General features: G+C 39.2%; 2 protein-coding genes across 10 annotated transcripts in view; one reads left to right on the top strand and one right to left on the bottom strand.

Moving 5' to 3' along the window:
• ankrd13b (ankyrin repeat domain 13B) overlaps positions 1-12,088 on the bottom strand; it is a 475,933-nt gene extending 463,845 nt beyond the window's left edge. For both annotated transcript variants that reach the window (XM_063031175.1, XM_063031176.1), the window contains exon 1: positions 11,910-12,088. In XM_063031175.1, the coding sequence (XP_062887245.1) occupies positions 11,910-12,008 (99 nt within the window). In that variant the 5' untranslated portion in view covers positions 12,009-12,088. The remainder of the gene's footprint in view (positions 1-11,909) is intronic.
• Positions 12,089-12,821: 733 nt separating this feature from the next.
• Positions 12,822-20,187, top strand: part of git1 (G protein-coupled receptor kinase interacting ArfGAP 1) — a 233,902-nt gene continuing 226,536 nt past the window's right edge. For 7 of the 8 annotated variants that reach the window (XM_063031294.1, XM_063031292.1, XM_063031300.1 and 4 more), the window contains exon 1: positions 12,823-13,055. In XM_063031294.1, the coding sequence (XP_062887364.1) occupies positions 13,004-13,055 (52 nt within the window). In that variant the 5' untranslated portion in view covers positions 12,823-13,003. Of the gene's footprint in view, positions 13,056-20,187 lie in introns of all 8 variants that reach the window. The other variant, XM_063031299.1, reaches the window with a different exon arrangement.

Below are 20,187 nucleotides of genomic sequence, written 5' to 3'. Positions count from 1 at the left end.
TCAGTCATGAACATAACTTACATGTTTATTTTAATATGACAGTCTATCAATCAGTGTATCAGGGTATCAATCAGTTTTCAATCAGCCCACCTTTCTCAATTTATCATGTTATTTAACATTGTGCTAAAATATTCCTTCCATGATACCTTTGCTATTTCCTCCCTTTTCCCTCAGGTATTAGGAGATAAAAGCCCCCGAAGGTAGCCTTCACTAGTTCCTATACCACATTTGAATATAAAAGTATAACTTCAGCAAGCGAAGCAATCTTTTGGGAGTTTAATACAGAGACAGTTTATATATATACACACACACACACACACACACACACACACACATATATAATGAATTTCTGCTCTTCGCTATGATTTATGGCATTCTGGTTTTGCATGAGATTCTAATAACTACGGAGAAATGATGAGCGGATAAGATTGATTGCAAGAAAATAACCTTGTTAAGCTTTCATATGGTGTCAAAATTCAATCTCAGGCAAAGATCGTTCAATTTATTACAATCTGGGACCTGAGATGAGATTACTTTTATTGTAATTCTGCCCTTCTAAATCTTCAGGAAACAAACTCAGCTGTTACAAATACAACTATTGAATCTGCTGTACCATTGCTCAAGAATAAAAACCATTGAAAAGCTAAGTATCAATTAGACAACCAGCCCTCCTGTTTTTGGATCAGGAACAGACAGCTATGATGAAAGGTGCTCAACCCGTAATGTTAATCAGGTTTTTCCCCCTCTCCATTTTTGCTGTCCAACCTGTTATTTTTAGCATTTTCTGATTAACTTCAGATTTTTGGCATCTGCAGTTGCTCCATTTTAATTAACAATTATTCTTTTCACACTGTAGTGAACAAGGTAAATGTGTGATCATTGCATATAGCAGCAACCTACAAATTAATGAATGTGTAACATGATTTTTATTGGTGTCAAATTATTGGTACAGTTAAATTGTAACTATAATAATAAACCATTTCTAATAATGAAATATGTATCCTGATTATTCAGCATTTCATAATTACATTTGGTGAATCAATTTTTGCCTTTTCATTTTTATTTTCTGGTTTTCTTTTCAAATGTAATAGGGATCACAACCAGGAAAACACAGCGGACCAGGTGAGCCAATGGATAGTAAGCATAGCAGATATAGATCCATCGAAAGAGAAGGTTTCAAGCTAAGCACAAGCTTTAGTTATCAGAGAACAGCCAGAGATTGAGTTTATGAAAATAGAAACTTCTGGAAAGAGTCGATATGTCAGGACGAACCTGTATAAAGAACCCAGCACAAACATTATTTGGAGTTAACTCTCAAAATGGAGTCAATGGCAATGGTAGTGTTTGTGACAGAAATGTCAAAATCCTAATTTTGGCAGGGAATCTGTAAATACTTCCCAAGAGTAGCACTTGGAATTAAACAGGTGATGCAGGGCTGTAGCAGCTTGTACCTATCATAGAATGTCTTAAAATGTCAATGTTTGCAGTGTTTTTACAATGGAGCCTGAGTTATCACATCAACTGAACACCAGCATGTAATATTCTGCTCCTCTGGTACTAATATCAACAGGACACAAGCCTTATTCAATATCCAGAAATGCTATTTTCTATCAAAATCACTGGACAGCAATAAGATGCAAGATCCTTGTGTTACATTTGTCACGTTTTACTACAATATAGAGAGGCCAAATCAGCCCACTAAACTTCGCTAGTTCTCAGAGAAGATGCTAGCTACTTTTTCCCTTCACTTATTTCCATTTTCCATATTTTATCTCATATGCTTACCAGGCCCTTTAATTTTCCACCCACCTACCTACATTAGCGATAATTTAACCCACTAACCAGAATATCTCAAGGATTTGGGAGAAACCTGCAGCACCGTCTCCTCCAACGCCATTCAGCATGATGCACCTCGCCCAGCCCGTATCTCCAAGCTTCTTCTTTTTGTTTACTTCAGCAAGAATTTACAACACCTTCTCCATCCCAGTACTGAACTAGATTCTACTCACGGTGTTCCTCACCACATTAAATAGATGACGCATTGGAAAGGGTGCAGGGAAGATTTACAAGAATGCTACCTAGATTGGAAAGGCTGCCAGAAGTGGTTTCCTTCTGCACAATAAATGTTCAAGGATGATTTTCCTTCTCTGACCTTTGCAGAATTTTCCCTCTGCCCCTTCAACGAGATTGTTCATTCAATTTCCCACATCTCCACAGACCCACAGTATACCTCTGATTCTATCCTCTCCAAATGATATTGTATCTGTGAAGTAGGATGCCGTGCACAATCCAGATTTGATGGAGACAGCTGTGAGAAGCACGGAGGAACACCTGGAGAAACTTCTGAGAGCCCGCTTCGCTGCTGCTGCTACTGCACAATCGAGAATCTCCGGAGGGGAAGGCCCCAAATCCTCGACCTTGCCTATTGCCTGTTGCCAGGGCCAGGGTCGAAACGCTCGGCAGAGATGGTGCTCGGTAATCAGTGTCGGAGGGTTGATCGGAGGCTCGAAGTTTTCGGACGGACTCGGTGTCACACTGTGGTCAGATGCTTCTGGGATGCTGCATCAGCAAGTTTGCGGCACTGGAGGTTTACCATCTGCGTGAGATGATGGGATTTCCAAGAGACTTTGAGACTTTACCGTGCCCATGGTCTGTTCTTATCAAATTGCGGTATTACTTTGCACTGTTGTAACTATATGTTATAATTATATGGTTTTTGTCAGTTTTTCAAGTCTTGGTTTGTCATGTGTTTCTGTGATATCATTCCGGAAAAACATTTTATCATTTCTTAATGCATGCATTACTTAATGACAATAAAAGAGGACTGTGTGTCCTCATAATCTAATCTAATCCTCAAGAGTATCTATGTCTTTGTGAAAGTAGACATACTGCACTGAGTTTGACACCAACAGTACCTCATTATCGAACATGGGATTACTAAAGGTCGTCTTATATGCAGGGATTCAGCAGCACCATGTTCTGCATGTCACATTTCAGGGGCCTATCTAGTCATTATCAATACATTAACCAGAGAAACTAGATGCCCATCCTATACCCTTTTGGTCACTTGTTTAAATGGATCAATTGCAACATTCCTGGTCACTCTTCCCATTCCCAGCACCTGAATGGCTTCACTAGCTCTGATTTTATTGGTTGAACCTAATTCTCTCTTTCTGATAGTGAATACTCCCTCATTCAATGCCCTGCCATCTATTCCATACCATATTTCCTTATGATGTAGGAAGAGAGTATTTTCGGCTCATCAAGGTTATGCTGGGTTTTCAGAGCAATTCCATTCCCCACTAATTTGTTCAATTACCCAATCTTCCTATATTCCAATCAACTACCTGCCCCCCACCAGATTATCCTATCTCTCAATACCCTAGGGCTATTTAAGTGTCCAATTACCCAACAATCCCACATATTTAGGATGTAGGAACAAACCAGATCACCTGGAAGAAACTCAAGCGGTTATAGGGAGAATGTACAAACTCCAGACCATGAGGACTGTGGACCAGATTGGAACTTGGTTCTCAGAAATTCTGAGGCAGCAATTCAACCTGCAATGCACTGTGCCACCCCATGATTGAAGGTGAACCTCCATAATCTCATCCATATATCCATCTTCTTCATAAGAGGTAAACTTTGATAGTTCAACTGAGGGAGGACAACACCAAACACAACGATCTTCTTTGTCCATTATGGAATCACCAAGCAAAGAAAGAATCTATTAAGGGTATGAAAAAGCTTTTCTGTTAGATCCACCGATCTGTTCTTTCCCTGCAGCTTGTAATCTATTTATTTTTCCAGGTGTACATTTATCATACACAGAAAAAATAAGAGAGAGTCTAAAGGCCATTTGTGCTTACTGTACCATTGCATCATTTAAAATCAGCTAACATGGTAAACTGTGGGAATTGCCTTTAAAAATGCATCGAATAATAAACTACAAAACTTTTCAAATCCAATAATGGTTGCATCTTGGTAGATATCAAGATGATGCTGGTGACATTTTGTGGGCAACACACAAAACTACCAAGTATTCTATTAAATATACTTTTCCTGGATTATGATCACTGCAACCTACAATCTGTAATTTCCTTTTCAGGTGTGCATTTGAACTGGCTGAATGACCTGGTGCTTTTGTGGTATACAGAAGGATTTGGCGAACTGGATTCTTCAGAATGCAGGTACAACCATGAAGGCTGTTGCTAGAGTGGATTTTGGGCCAGATTGAAGGAACAGGGCCCAGACCTGAGAGCAGAAAAACAAACAGATGCTTAGCCGACTTAAGTGCTGAACCAAATTAAAAAGATCAAGGTGCCAAGGCCAAAGGTGAAGGACAAACCAGTGTTCAGCTCACTACTCCACGAGGCTTTACTCGGTTTAGCACTGAACTGGCTCTGTGGCTGTGGCCTGCAGCCATCGGGCTCCCGGACTGGCTGCAGCCCTGAAATGACTTTATGGCTGTGAACTCACTTTTGGGGACTCTACTGTTCGTTTTCACAATTTGTTCTTTTTTTTCGCACATTGGACATCCTTGATGTGTGGGCAACCAACAGGAATTCTGCAGATGCTGGAAATTCAAGCAACATACATCAAAGTTGCTGGTGAACGCAGCAGGCCAAGCAGCATCTGTAGGAAGAGGTGCAGTCGACGTTTCAGGCCGAGACCCTTCGTCAGGACTAACTGAAGGAAGAGTGAGTAAGGGATTTGAAAGTAGGAGGGGGAGGGGGGATCCAAAATGATAGGAGAAGACAGGAGGGGGAGGGATAGAGCCGAGAGCTGGACAGGTGATAGGCAAAAGGGGATACGAGAGGATCATGGGACAAGAGGTCCGGGAAGAAAGACAAGGAGGGGGGGTGACCCAGAGGATGGGCAAGAGGTATATTCAGAGGGACAGAGGGAGAAAAAGGAGAGAGAGAGAAAGAATGTGTGCATAAAAATGAGTAACAGATGGGGTACGAGGGGGAGGTGGGGCCTTAGCGGAAGTTAGAGAAGTTGATGTTCATACCATCAGGTTGGAGGCTACCCAGACGGAATATAAGGTGTTGTTCCTCCAACCTGAGTGTGGCTTCATCTTTTCCTTATTTTGTGGCTGCTTGCAAGAAAGACAGATCCCAGGGTTGTATATGGTATTCAGATTTTGATAATGAATGTACTTTGAAGTTTTGAACTTTGATCTCCAATAACAGATACATCAGCAGATTTAACAGTGTGTCTAACAAAAACGCTTACCGTGGAAAAAGTGTGAAGGTTATTAACTGTGAAACCACATTTGAATGGTGAAATATCCCAATGAATTTAATCTACTTCCAAGAGGAATTGAAATGTAAATATTTTATAAAAACACCTTTTAAGTTAGGAAGTATTATAATTTTGAATGCTTAATGACATTTTTTTCACTCAGTAGATTCAAAACAGATCGTATGGTGTATTGATTCAGCTGAGGTAGAACCAATATTTGCAAATAATAGAATGTGCAACCACATTAGCAATAATCCAGTAACAGGGTTCACCTTGTATTTGCATTAGATCTTTCCCTTGGATAAATAGATAATATTACTGAATAAGAATTATTTTCAATTAAAATCATTATTAACAACTGAGTTAAACAAAAAAGATCTATTCAGTAATTGTTGATTATAATATTGAAATGTAATTGTGCTTTTTAACAACAAGAAAATGTAGTGTCTTTTCGACTTGGAGAACTTGTTGTTTCAGGTAAGATTAAATTTCAAGCTTTCATTTTTTTTTTAGCAATCTTGACAATTGTGTGTTCTGTGTTGAACAGTGTGGACATGCTATGTTGGCGCCAAATGTTGGGTGTGTTGGCTGTTAAGGCAAATAGCACATTTCACTGTCGATGTACATGAGCTGAAAAAATAATGAATCTGAATCAGATTAGTAAGTTGTACATAATATACAGTATGTCTCATGATATGGAGTATTTAATTTAGCTAAGTGTGGAATTCAGAGAAATTTGAAAGCTTCCATGTTATTATAATTTTCCAAACAATTACAGACAGACAAATCCTATAAAAATTGGGAATAATTCAGCAAAAAATGTTAGTGCATACTTTCATGAAACTCAAATAAATTTAAATGCAATCCAACAGAAAACATTCCTGTTTCCAAACCTACCAAATTTATCTCATGTATCTGGTCATGCATGTTTAAAAGCTCACTCTAACAATGAGCACTGAAATAGTTTACTCTGGATTACAGAATTTATGTTTACATCCAATTTTATACTTAAGCAATTTTACTTAGCGATTTAAGTCTAGGGTCAAAGCCCACTTCTGTTTATTTAACAACTGAGCTGAAAGCATTTAATCTTTTAAACAAGCAAAGTTATCTCTTCCTCCAGTATGTGTAATTCACTACTTGTCATGGTAAATGGAACGGAAATGCTGTAGGACAACCACTTCAAGCAGAATGACTTACTGGCAATACTAGAATAGATGATGGAAAGATATAAAACATAGATAAGTAAATTTATAACAATTATTGCAATATAATGTTTATGTAGAATGCATTGATGCAATCGTAGTCAAAAGATAATTAAACTTATCCAAATAATGTGTTCTCTGTTTATTTGTCCACCGTCCCTTTCTGATACCCAAGCAGTATTTGGAAACATTCTTGTAAGAATAAATTGACAATAACATGATATGCATTAACTGAATTCAACAATATAAATCACAGTTTCTGTATAAGCGTCTGATAAACTTAGACCCAAGGGAAGAATTCTCATAATTAAATTGCTTGTAATCCACTACTCAGCTCCAAATCTCTCTATGGTTTGGCCCATCATAGGGAAAAAAGAACAGAATAGCAGACAGGGGGTGAATGATTTACATCAAAGCAACATTTGACCAAACGGGACATTAAAGAGCTCCAATAAAATTAATGTCATAAGACCATAGACATAGGAACAGAATTAGGCCATTTGGTCTATCAAATCTGCTCTGCCATTCCATCATGACTGATATATTATCCGTCTCGACCCCACTCTCCTACTTTTTCACTGTAACCTTTGATACCATGACTAATCAAAGAGTGATCAAACTCCTCTTTAATGATTTGGCCTCCACAGCCTTCTGTGGCAATGAATTCCACAGATTCACCACCCTCTGATGGAAGAAATTCCTCCTCTTCGTTGTTCTAAAGGGATGTCCTTTTATTCTGAGGCTGTGCCTTCTGATCCTAGACTCTTCCACTTTTGGAAGCATCCTCTCCACATCCACTTATTCCAGGTCTTTCAATATTCAATAGGTTTCAATGAGATCTTCTGAACTCCAGCAAGTATAGGCCCAGAGCTCCAGTAGAAATCAAGAGCAAAGTCCTCCAATGCACAAAAAGAGGGTACTTGAGGCATTAGGAGCCAATCACTTGACCCAGGACATTGCTGCAGGAGTTTCTCATTACATCTTCAGCTGGATTGTTAATGATATTCAGTCCATCATAAGGTCAGAAACAGAAATATTCCATGATGATTGAACAATCTTGATTTCCAGTTAGAAATTTTCAGTTGAAAACTTGACAACATCCAGAAATAGTCCACAAACACCAGAAAATATCATTAACAACACAAAGACACCATATTCCATGTAATACTTGGGCAAATCTACCACCATGATCAGCCTGGATGTTTTAATTGAAGTTAGTTTTATTAACTTAGGAACAAACTGTTACTAGCCAGATAAATATTGCAGCTACAAAAGCAATTTGATGCTGAATATTCGGTGACTTCCCATCACTGGCCATCAGGAAGGAATGTGCTTGAGTGCATAAATACAACTTCACCAACCTTTAAACAAAGTGCCATCAGGAAAAAAAACAAGCAACTCGATCAACATCCGTCATTCCTCTCCATTGCTAGACGTTAGCTACAATTTGTGTCATCTACAAGGCACATGGCAAGGTTTCTTCCATAGCACTGTCTAAATGTGTGACTTCTACTACTGAGCAAAACAAATATAGGTCATGAGAAGTGGACACAGTCCCATCCATCACAGGCAAAGCCCTCCTCTATATTGACAACATCTGCCACAAGAAAGCAGCATCCATCATCAAGGAACCCTTCTATCCAGGCCATGCTCTCTTCTCACTGCTACCATCAGGAAAGAGGTACAGGAGCCTTTGGTCCCACATCACCAGGTTCGGGAACAGTTATTCCCCTTCAACCGTCAGACTTGTGAACCAGCATGGATAACCTAACTCACCTCAACACTGAACTGATTCCACAACCTGTGCACTCACTGTACTTATTTATTATTATTATATTTGCACAGATTGTTTTCTTTTGCACATGTTTTTTGTCAGTCTCTGTATATAGTTTTACAATGGTTCTATTGTATTTCTTGTTCTACTGTGAATGCCTGAAAGAATTTGAATCTCAGGGTGTTGGCAAAATCATATTTTGATAATAAATTAGTTTTGAACTTTGAGAGCACTCACATTTTTGAGATCCTGAGTCAAATATTAGCCTAACTTGAAATTACAGTATCTTACTGTTCCTTTTTCGCCACCAAGTGCTACAATTCTCTGCCTAACAAAACAGCAGCTGAATATCACATTCTTGTGGATATTCTGGGATGGAAAATAACTAATGGACTTGCCAGTAATGTGAACAAATTATCCATTCCAATAAATGTAGTTATGATGATAAAATTATTTTGTGCATTAGTTCCTTGAAATAAAGATGTTGTTAACTAAAAATTGCAACACACTAAATTGCAATAAAGTGACAAGGTTAGGATGAAGAAGTTAACAAAAAGAACAAATTATAACAGATTTTTCCCCCATGTTGCAGAATAGATCTGCAGCAATTTCAAAGGGTGGGATCATTAATATACAAAGTGAATTGGAACTCAGTCTCTGTGTCTTTTGCCCAAACCAACCAGGAAAAAAATAGAATAAAATAAAAACCTTCATTGCAAATGTTCCCTTAGCTGGTTTTAATTCTTGAGATGTACACACGTAACAAAGTACATCTTACAGTTCTACCAGCAACTCGGAATTTCAGTTTATATTATTACATTATGAATGAATTCTCAAAGTTATGTGATTTGAAACCATTTCTTATTTTCTTTTATTGTAAATATGAGGTAATTTATACTGATACACAGTTCTGCATCGCATGATAATAACGCATGTTAAACTTGCAGGTACAGTACATCACCGATACCAGCGAGGTCCCAACCCACTCTATCAATATGAGCTCCATATAAAATGTACTATTGATTCGCACACCCTTCCATTTTCTTCCTTTATGTGAGGCTTTCTACTTTAATCAGTTACAGACCTAGGGTTATCTAGGTTGATGGATCCCATTAAGTTACTTATGGTCATTGAAAGCGATTAAAGGTTAAGGCAAAGTTCACGCCGTCTTGGCAATGAAAAGGAACTTGCTCCATATTAGCAGTGATATAAATTCCGTTTTAAAATTATTATTGGAACGTGGCGTTTTACAGCAATTGCATTTACAATACACCTTCTATTACATTTGCCCTGAAGAATTATTTTCTAGCAAGCCGATTTTGACAACCTCCAACATTTCCGAGAGATCCACACAGAAACATCTATCGGCCAACCCTTGACTTTATAGCCCTGTCCAGACCAGTTGCGCCGAATTACTAATACCACCGTCAATCGAAACTCTGGTCCATCACCGGATACAGTAATTGAAATATCAGTGCATCGAACTCCCGGTACGTTACCCGTCAGATTAGTTCTAATTTTTGCCCGCAGTATTTTAGAGATTCTGTCTTCTCGGAATTCACAGAACCTTCGTAGCATTTGTCTGCTTCCGAATTCGTCGATGGTTATATGTTCTACAATCTATAGAGAGATCGCACAAAATGTATTTTGCTCCGTTTGCTGCATTTCCGGCCCAAAGCCGTGTTTATTTATTTATAATCCCGAATGCCCCGTGGAGGGAGCCCAACCTAATAAACTCTCGCTGTTGTGTAAACGGTACGTGAGCAACACTCAAACTTGCACCTTACGCGACACTTGCTAATGCATTGGCGCATGTGAAACAATACGAGGGCAAAGAATACGCTGGGAAGAGCATCGCAGGTACATCATTCCGGGCTTCGAGTAGCTTCAGTGAGTTGTGGACTAGGATATTTTCCCCCTGATGGAGTTGGTTGGGGGGGGGGAGGTAGGGCACATAATTGGAAATGCCGAGGCCGTGTCTGGCAGACCCAGCAGCATCAAATTATTACCGTGCCCAAGGGAAAAATGAGGGCGTCAAAGTTCTGGTCAAAACCGACAGTCCGGCATGGTTTAATATAAGAGCAGCCGTCCAGTTTCTGTAGTCATGAAGACTGTTCATTTCGATCCTTATTTTCAACAGTTGCTACATTTCACCTCAATAAGAAAGTAAACATCTGGAAAATAATCCGCTTCTAGTTGCGTGCACGTCTCCTGTTTCTAGCTTTTCATCTGGTCCATGGGCTTACTCCATATTAGCTCAATCGATCGATTTTGATGTCTTTGTTTGAATGCAAATTACTCTTTAAGAAATTGGTTAATCGTATCTATACAATTAACAGCTAGCTAGCATTTATCCTATACCTATTTCGAATCGTGTTATCCCGTTGCTGGGGATAAATCTTGCCACAAGATTCGATTTGTATCCTTGCATGCTCGATCTGACAAAATCTGCCTAAGTGTCCTTTCTTAATTATCAAAGAGAACGATATTCATGCTTTTATTTCACACATTCCACCTCTCCCCACCCCCCCCCCCCGGAATTTCTTTCGACACCCACCGCCTTGTTGCAATCAGTTTACGCAGTTTCAGTATAGGCTTTGATTGATAGCGACCATGCGCGGTTGGCAAGAGATGTTACAGTTCAATAGTAGTGGTTGCCGGAGAGGAGTGGCGCGTGCGCGCTTTAATGTGCATCGAGCTCTGAAAACCGTGCGGTACTGGAACCGCAGCAGCTACAGAGACGGTGCCCCCCCCCCCAACCTGCTTATTGTGGTTATCGTATCGTGTCTACTGTATATCACAGAAATGATGCCAAAGCGACCGCCAGATCCCGAGGGTTTCAAATGTTCATCAAAATTTACCAGCGTTTTCGTTTCCACCCAAAAGGCTAACGCACACCATTATATTTTGTTGCAATAAACGCTAAGTTTCTGCTTCTGCAGAGTTTAAAGCATTTAAAATTATAGCCATTACAAGGAATATTATATTTTTGAAATATCTTGTTGCACAAACTAGGCTCACTTCGTGCGTGGTTTATTTTTAAATTTAGTTGCACTTTTTTGAAAGCTACTGTCTTACCTCCACAGAACACATTTTAACAAAACAACATTTTTGTTTCATTGTCAAACTATAACAACTTGTTCCCTTGGGGCAATATCCAAAATATAAAACCATCCCGGGATTTTGATGATAGGGAATTAGAAATGTAACACAGTAAACGAGAATATTTCAGAGCAGTTGATATAATTATTTTAATACACACATATGGTTCTCTACATGGTTACCAGGAATTACCCTTTCCATACATCATTTTAAGTGGAGAATTATTGCTACATATTTCGTTTCTAAATAGTCTGAGAAATTTCAGGTAAAAAGTGAAATATGCAAAGAAATCGACGCGATCGCGCTTTTTAAAGAAAAATATTGAGACAAAGCCAAACCCAAGGAAAGAATCAGTTCATTATACACTAGCACAATTTCGTAAAGCTAATGCACAAAAAAGACATTGCCACAATTCATATCTCTAACAATTTTAACGTTGAAAAGACATGCAATTTCCAATTTTATTCTAAGGGCAAAATTTAAACTCCCAATCCATAATTTCACAGCGACTTGGTGAATGCTACTGTATTTAGACAATTGTACTTGCAATGCACCACCCCAAACACATACACATCACCCACCTGCTTGGTGCTAAGTTCCTTTTCCAGCTCCTTGTATTTATTATACCAAACCAAATAATGCAACGGATATCTTTCTGCCACCTTTCTCGTAGAAATCATTCTGATATCATTCTTCTTTTCCAAATATCATACAAACTACCTTTGCAGTAGACAGTCAACCCCCTGGCAACAGGCACCAATCCCTATATTGCTCGACTACTGAACATCAGACGATAGGAAGCGCTGTAATTCTTGCTTTCACCGTGCTAGAAAGAGGAAGTGGGAGAAAAATCGAAGGATAAGGAATTACCAAATCCCTATGGGGGAGGCTTACGTATTGAAAAAAAATGTTGAGCGTAATGCATGAACATTATCAGCGAAATCTTCTAATATAAATATATTGAATATAACTATTATATTTTATCTATTTAGTTGGAATATTTTAACACTGGAAAATGCAGTATTCATGCATTTTATTTTGCGGTCAACCCTGTTACCTACAATATTGAAGATGCACGATCGTAAAACCTCCTGGGAGCTGTAGTTCATTCGATATGACTGCAATTATTGATGAAAAATTGAATTTAAAATAAGCTATATCTTCTAAATCAACTCCTTGAGAATAATTACAATATTTAAAAATATTGGCATCGAGTTCAATAAGCTCCAGTTGCATAATGACATCACCTTCTCGCCTGCTTTCAAGCAGAACTACAAATCCCACACTAGCTGACAACACCCACCCTTCAACCCCCAACTGGGCGGGTCAATAAGCGCCGGCAACCAAACTTGCAGGTGGTGCTGAGGATGGAGCTGGTTGGTGGGCGATGACGTTATTTACACTGGTTCGCGTGCTCTTTGGTGAATTGTGCTGTCCATCCATCTGACGCGCGTGGGAATTCCACCAACAAGGTGGGCTGCGCGGCCGGTGTCGTCATTTCCTTGCTGCTCCGGGGATGGGGGCGGTCGAGAGGAATCTGCGGTTTTCTCACAACTTGCCTCGAACCGGATGCATCTGCATTAAACAGGCCGGCCCTGGGAGACTGGAAGCGTCGCGGTTTCGGGGTCAAAGCTGGAAATAAGTAAACACGGGGTATTCGCAGAGAAATTAAAAAATGTCCCGAAAGCTGCGGCCCAACGAAGTGTGCGCCGACTGCAGCGCCTCAGGTACGTGACTCGGTGTACGGAGGTGGGGGGGTGGGGGGACTTGGTGGTGGAGAGCAGAGGGTGGTCAGAGATGGGAAAAGGAGCAGAGCCGCCCCCAACCTCTGCCGGCGGAGCTCGTATGCTAGAGCCGCGAGCAGCTGGGTTTTTATTCGGGCCTGTCAGTTCAGACCTTGCAGCAACGGTTAGCAGATAGGCAAGTCACTGACTGAGCGACTCGCCGTGGAAAATGACCAGGATTGAAGCAATTTAAATGCGGAGCACATTGCCTGTTTTGCCAGCGGCTTTATTTTTTAAAAAAGTGTCAGCGACTGGGCTATGAAGTCCGTTGGAAACATGAAGTTGAGGGCGAACACAACCATTGTCCAGTGGCTGATCGGTAATAAAATCCGTCTATTAATCTATCAGATTAACGCTCAGTGATAACCACAAGAAAATCGTGATTGTGTTGTTCCCTGCTCTTGTGTGCAAGAGCTTCGACTCTGATACAGGGCGACTTGGTTTATAGCTTTTCATTGATGCCAAATTCATAGGTTCAAGTCGTTGAGTCTGTGCATTTTGTTAATAAAAGCTGTCAACTGTTTGAAGCGGAGTTATGTTAAAAGTGTTTGTAATGGTTTGTTTTGCTATGTTCATGAATTGGGGTTATAGTTGAGGCACAAATGCGAGTTGGTCATTTCAGCTGCGTATGAAATCCGCTGTAGACTTTATTTTAAGATATAACCTTGTAATTAAGCGATTCTGCTTTAATTTCGATTGAAAATCTTCTTTGGAACCTTGGGCAACATTATGCACTTGTTATAAACATGTCAAGTCTATTGTTTAATTGAACATTCTCTACAATTTCGATTTAAAAATCACAATTTCGTACTTCAACACGAGGGATATTTTTGATTTCTTTTTCAAATTTGTGGCTAAAGTCCACACACATTTCATAAGGTCACCCTTTTTTCTTGACAAATTCTCCATTCCTCATCTAATGTCAAATGAGCAAATGAGTTATCATAAACATTTTGCAAATGTTCACTTTCAAGATGTCACCAAAAACAATTGATTCGGAGTGTGAACAGTGGGATTGTGCAGCTGAAATTCCTGAGGAAATGATAGAATGGAAGAGTGGTTGGTTGTTCTTTTGACGTTCATTTGCACAGTTGCTGACAAACTACTGTTGTCAAAAGAAAAATAGGTGATCAAAGTAAATTTTATTATCATAGTACGTATATGTCACCATATTCAACCCTGAGATTCATTTTCCTGGTGGTATACTCAAGATGGATCAACTAGAGTGCAGAAGACAAACTGCAAATGTTAATTAACAAGAACATGAGATAGAGTCCTTAGTGAAATCATTGATTGTGGGAACATTTCAGTGATGGGGCAAGTGAGTGTAGGTATCCCCTTTTATTCGACAGCCTGATGGTTGAGTGGTAGAAACAGTTCTTGAATCTGGTGGTGCGAGTCCTGAGGCTCTTGTAGCTTGATGGCAGCTGTGAGAGGAGAGCATGCCGGTGTGGTTGGGCTCTCTGATGATGGATGCTGCTTTCCTACAACAGCCTTTCATGTAGATGTGCTCAGCGGTTGGGAGGGCTTTACTCGTGATGTATTGGGCCAAATCCACTACCTTTTTGTGGGAGTTTCCATTCATAAAAATGTTGTATTTTGTTTTATTTTTCCTTATGGCATACATCATTAAATTTTGCCAAATATCAGAATAAAGTTTAATATCACCTGCATATGTTGTGTAATTTGTTAGGGCATTCCTATCAGTTCTATTGCCCAGTTACCCTTTCTCTTTCACAAGCTTTTCTATGCTTTCCCCTTATTATCTTGCCACCCACTTACATTAAGGGTATCTTGTAGGAGCAAGTTCATCTCAAATTGGGATTGTGGGAGAAAGCGGAAGCACATGGGGGGAGAGGGGACAACCCATGTGATCATGAGGTACATGCAAACTCCGTACAGACAGTGCTAGATATCTGGATTGAATGTGGGCCGAAGGAGATGTAGGACCTGCTCTACCCGATGCGCCATTCTGCTACCCGAATAATAAACTACTTAATCACATTTGCAGCCATTAGTAATAAATTTTGTGTTGCATTTGCTAATAATGCATAAAATCTTTTGTGTGTGTTTGAAAAAATGTTGATATCAAGTTATTTATTAATCCCAATGTTTATCTTTTCTTACTAAATTTTAGAAAATGTTTATTTTAATGTAGGTAGTTTGAAATAGGGTAACATTTCATGTGATTTGGAAATATTTCATCTTGCATGTTCTTAACTAAATATTATTGCCTCAATAGGGGCACATCATGAGTGAGGATATCTATATGTATTTGAACTTGCTGAATGAAATTATTTTCCTGCTGCAGCTAAAGGGTCTCAGCCCAAAATGTTGACTGTACTCTTTTTCCATAGATGCTGCCTGGCCTGCTGAGTTCCTCCAGTATTTTGTGTGTGTGTTATATGCTTTTGCTAGTTTTGGCCCAGTTGAACAGAATGTTTAATTTGGATGCAAATGAGAGCCTTTTCAAGAAACCCTTGAAATGGAATTAACAGCTATCAAATGAATGAACATGTCAGCATTTTGAACAATTTATCATAATGTTTAATAAACTTCTACGTAGATGAAAGTCACTGTCTTCTCCAGCTTAGGAGAAAAAAAAGTACATCCTAAATCACATATAGATGTCTAGGGAAAGGGTTAACAAATTCATTAGGTGCTGAGTTAGAATGTGGTTAACAGGCACCTGTTACTGAGTAGAGATGGTCAAAACCTTTATCTCATGGCAGGGGTATCAAAAACAAGGTGCAAGTTTAAGGTGAGAGGAAGGACCATATGCAATTTAAGAGGTTTTTAAAATTTAGAGTGGTTGATAACTGGAGCTTGCAGCTAAAGGAAGTGATGGAGTCTTGTACAGTTACTGCATTCAAAAAACATTTAGACATATTCTTGAATAAGCAAGATGTAGAAAAATACAAACCTAATGAGGGCAAATGACGTTAGTGTAGTTGGGCAAAAGTTCTGGCTGAGATCCTGTTTCTGTGCTGTATGACCCTGCCTGTTTGCAATACATTGGAGGTGAAAAATGCAAGCAATTTAGATTTCCTGTAGGTACTTGAGTTTGTTTCTAAGGATCACCGAAGTTTGAATGTATGGCAGTTACATGTATGAACAGCTGGTCTGTTAATTATATAACAAAATACACAAAATAATTCATGATTAGTCCTGTGAAGTATCAGATTGGCTTAAGCAAGTAGTAATTGGTTGCAGTTATGTAACTCAAATTCATCTTCAGGAGAATGATATCCAAATTCTGAAACATCCAAGAAATTGATCAATTTAATGTTTAAACTCAATGTAAACTGTTGGCGGCCATTCAGTAAAGAATTCTAAAATAATTGAATGTAAAGCACAAACGACTTGACTCATAGAATTTGCCCTATGTTTTTACCACAGAGGTCACAATCTAATACAGGTCGCCCTTCTATAATCCAGCATCACTGGGACCTGAGGCGTGCCGGATTAGTGAAAATGCCAAATTACAGAAGGATCACATTAAGCAATAGCTAACTACCTCATCATACCTTTAAAATATCATGTAAGTTAGTTAATGAAACAGGAATGTTAAATGAGTAGCAAGTGAACTTTTAATAAAGTAATATACTGTACAGGCACAGATAAAATAAAGGGTACAGGTAAATGTACAGGAATTAACTTGTACAGCACTTCTGCTTCTAAAGTGAGATGTTTAATATACCTTCAGGCAGTTACATGTCTGCAAGTGTGGGGTTGTCAGGATCATCAACATCTTCATCTTGAAAAATGAGTGAAGCATCAGGAACTGATGCTGAAACTGGCATAACAGTTTCTTCAAAAATTGTTGATGTTGGTGGCAGCACATCTGGGTGAGCAGAAGCAGAAGTCGGAGAAAGGAGGTCTTCTATACGCCACATTTCACATGACCGCCAGGTGCCTGGGGATTCGGCGCTGGGCTCTTCCCTCTTCACTCGCAGTTACTGAGGGAATCCTTGTTAGTTTCTTTTCCTCCGCTTAGTAATATGCTTAAATTCAGCGGGTTGCCACATCTAATCTGAGGTTGTAGGCAGAAGAGAACGGAGGTCCGGCCGGGCAATGCCGGAGGGCAGTGCGTGACTGCCGGCAGGCTTGTGAGAAGGCAGATCGACCCAGCATGCGCCAGCTCCCCCGCTGCTGGCGAGTGCTGGGCGGCCGCACCTCATTCAAATGATATTAATAAATGCAGGAAAACAAGCAGGGATCGCCTGTCTGTGCTTATAAGAGCGCACCAACACGTGAACAGATCTAGCGCAACCAAAACGATGCACAGCAGATTGGTACAGTGGCCCAGGAAATTTGAAATTATAGTCACGTGGAAAATTTGAAATCAGTGCCAGATTACCAAAGGAACCAGATTACAGGTAGTTGGATTAGTGAAGGTTGACCTGTACCATTTTCTATCACAAAATTAGTTTAACAACATTGATGAATTGTGTATAAATGATAGATTGTGATGCTGAATTCTATTGTCATTGATTACAAGGGTATATTTTTCATACAAATACATGGTCTGTAAAATTGCTTAGAAGCAGAATCATCACTGTCATGTGATGTGAAATTTGTTAACTTAACAGCAGCAGTTCAATGCAATACATAATCTAGAAGAGAGAAAAAAATAATAAGTTAATCAATTATGGTATACATATATTGAATAGATTAAAAAAGTGCAAAAAACAGATATACTGTATTTTTTTTAAAATGAGGTTGTATCCAAGGATTCAATGTCTATTTATGAATCAGATGGCAGAGGGGAAGAAGCTGTTCCTGAATCGCTGAGTGCGTGCCTTCAGGTTTCTGTACCTCCTACCTGATGGTAACAATGTGAAAAGGACATACCCTAAGTGCTGGAGGTCCTTAATAATGGACACTGCCTTTCTAAGACACCGCTCCCTGAAGATGTCCTGGGTACTTTGTAGGCTAGTATCCAAGATGGAGCTGACTAGATTTGCAACCCTCTGCAGTTTCATTCGGTCCTGTGTAGTAGCCCCCGCCGCCCCACCCCAGATACCAGATAGTGATGCAGCCTGTCAGAATGCTCTCCATGGTACAACTATAGAAATTCTTGAGTGTATTTGTTGACATGCCAAATCTCTTCAAGCCATTGTGATCTCATCCAATCATGCCGTCAGAGTAAATTGAACTTATTATCAAAGTACATACACGTTGCCCTGTGGTGCATTTTCTTGTGGGCATTCACAATAAATACTGAATTACATTGAAATGTTGTTGGAGAGGTTGGAAGTAATTTAAGGAACCCTAGCAAAAGTTCATATGGCACAAAAAAGGGAAAGATCAACCTCAGTGGTTTACTTATTAAAGTAAGATAAATTTGCAAACAATTTTTAGCTAAGCTGCGCTAAGGAATTCATGCAAGCCAACAGCAAAAATGTCTTTTGCCAAGAAAAAGTGGTTCATTCTTGGTAAGTCAAATGTGAAGACAGAAGGTTCATGTCCATTGGACACTCAAAGCTGCTGTGCAGGTTGACAGCGTTGTTAAGGTGTATGGTGTGTTGGCATTCATCAAGAATGTGGGATTGAGTTCAAGAGTCATGAGGTAATGTTACAGCTATACAAGACCTTGGTCAGGCCCACTTGGAGTACAGTTCTGGTCACCTCACTACACGAAGGATGTGGATACTATGGAGAGAGTTGGAGATTTACAAGGGTCTTGCCTGGATTGGAGGGCGTACCTTATGAGCAGTGGAAGAACTCAATTTAGGAAGTACAGTTGACTATCATTATGGAATGTATTTGCTTTCAAATTCATTCATAAAAAATGTTGTCTTTGCTGACCTCTAGACTTGTCTGTAAAAGTGGGTTGACAGACCACTTCAGGAGGAATTAGTGTCACCATGTTAATATGGATTTGGAGTAGTATGATGACCAGGTTGTTTGAGGATGACATTTAAGAAAAAAAGTCACAGATGAATACAGTATAGGAGGATGTCTGTCAGGTTTGAGTTTGTGCTGACTCTGTCATGAAGCAGTCCAGTTGGTTATAGTGCTCTGCTTTTTCTTTTATCCACATAATTGCTTTTTCTCTTGGTATTTAACAAATTTTGTTTTGGATGCTATTATTGAATCTACATTCACAATCCTATCAGGCTATGCATCGTAATCCTCATATCTCATTGCATTTAAAGAAAAAAGGATTAATGAACTCTAGAGTTGCTGGTTCATTTGCCTACCATATTTCCACAAGAATCATGAGCTAGAATGTGGATGTTTTCATTTCTGGCTGTGAACATGAGTGGAGTTTCTCAACGTTTCTTCGGCTGATATTGGGTAACTGCACACAGAACATTTAGATGGCTTTTGGGAACTTCTAAAACCTATTTTGCCATGCAGTAGTTGTGTACTTGTATTAGAAAATTGGAAAAGACATTGAAAATCTTAAAAGTTTACCAGCTGTACACTTGAAAGTATCGAAGCTTTTCCATCAATATTAAAACATTTTGTTATGTCAATTTTCAGGAAATGGTTTTGAGAAATTTTGTACTACTTGTGTGAATGTTTAAACTTTGCTTCAAATATATAATCCAGTCTTTGAATCAGGCAGTTAATAATTAGAGTTGACGTCCTTTAACATGATGACGAGATCTAATTTTACAAAAGCATCTCTCAAAGTCCAAATTAATTTGCATTTTCTGCATTCTTACTGAAGCTCACTTTTATTGCATTGGAATGATTATATCCATTGCACCTGCTGTTGGGTGGCAGTGTCTCATCTTGCTCCATGCTTTTGAAATGTGTATTAAGTATTCCATTTGAGAAAACTAACGTAGTTTTAAGTGTTGTTTTTGACTTTTCCACTGTAGGATAAACTACCTTGCTACTTCTAAGATTACAGCACAATTTTCAAAAAATTGTGGTTATGTGTCCTCTATCTCCCTGAATGTGATCCAAATCAGTGGAAAGGAAAGACAGCTTTAATTCTTGAACTCTAAAGGGACACTGGGAGTTGTCCAGTTCCAGGACCATTTTGTTTAACTGTAGAGGCTTCTTTCACTCCTGTTTATTATTGCTTTGTTTTCCCCAATTAATATTTTATAATATT

This window comes from Mobula hypostoma, chromosome 23, assembly GCF_963921235.1.
Source record: "Mobula hypostoma chromosome 23, sMobHyp1.1, whole genome shotgun sequence".
In the NCBI taxonomy this organism is placed as follows: Eukaryota; Metazoa; Chordata; class Chondrichthyes; order Myliobatiformes; family Myliobatidae; genus Mobula; species Mobula hypostoma.
Note: the sequence above shows the minus strand (reverse complement) of the source record. Positions and strands in the feature narration are given on the sequence as shown.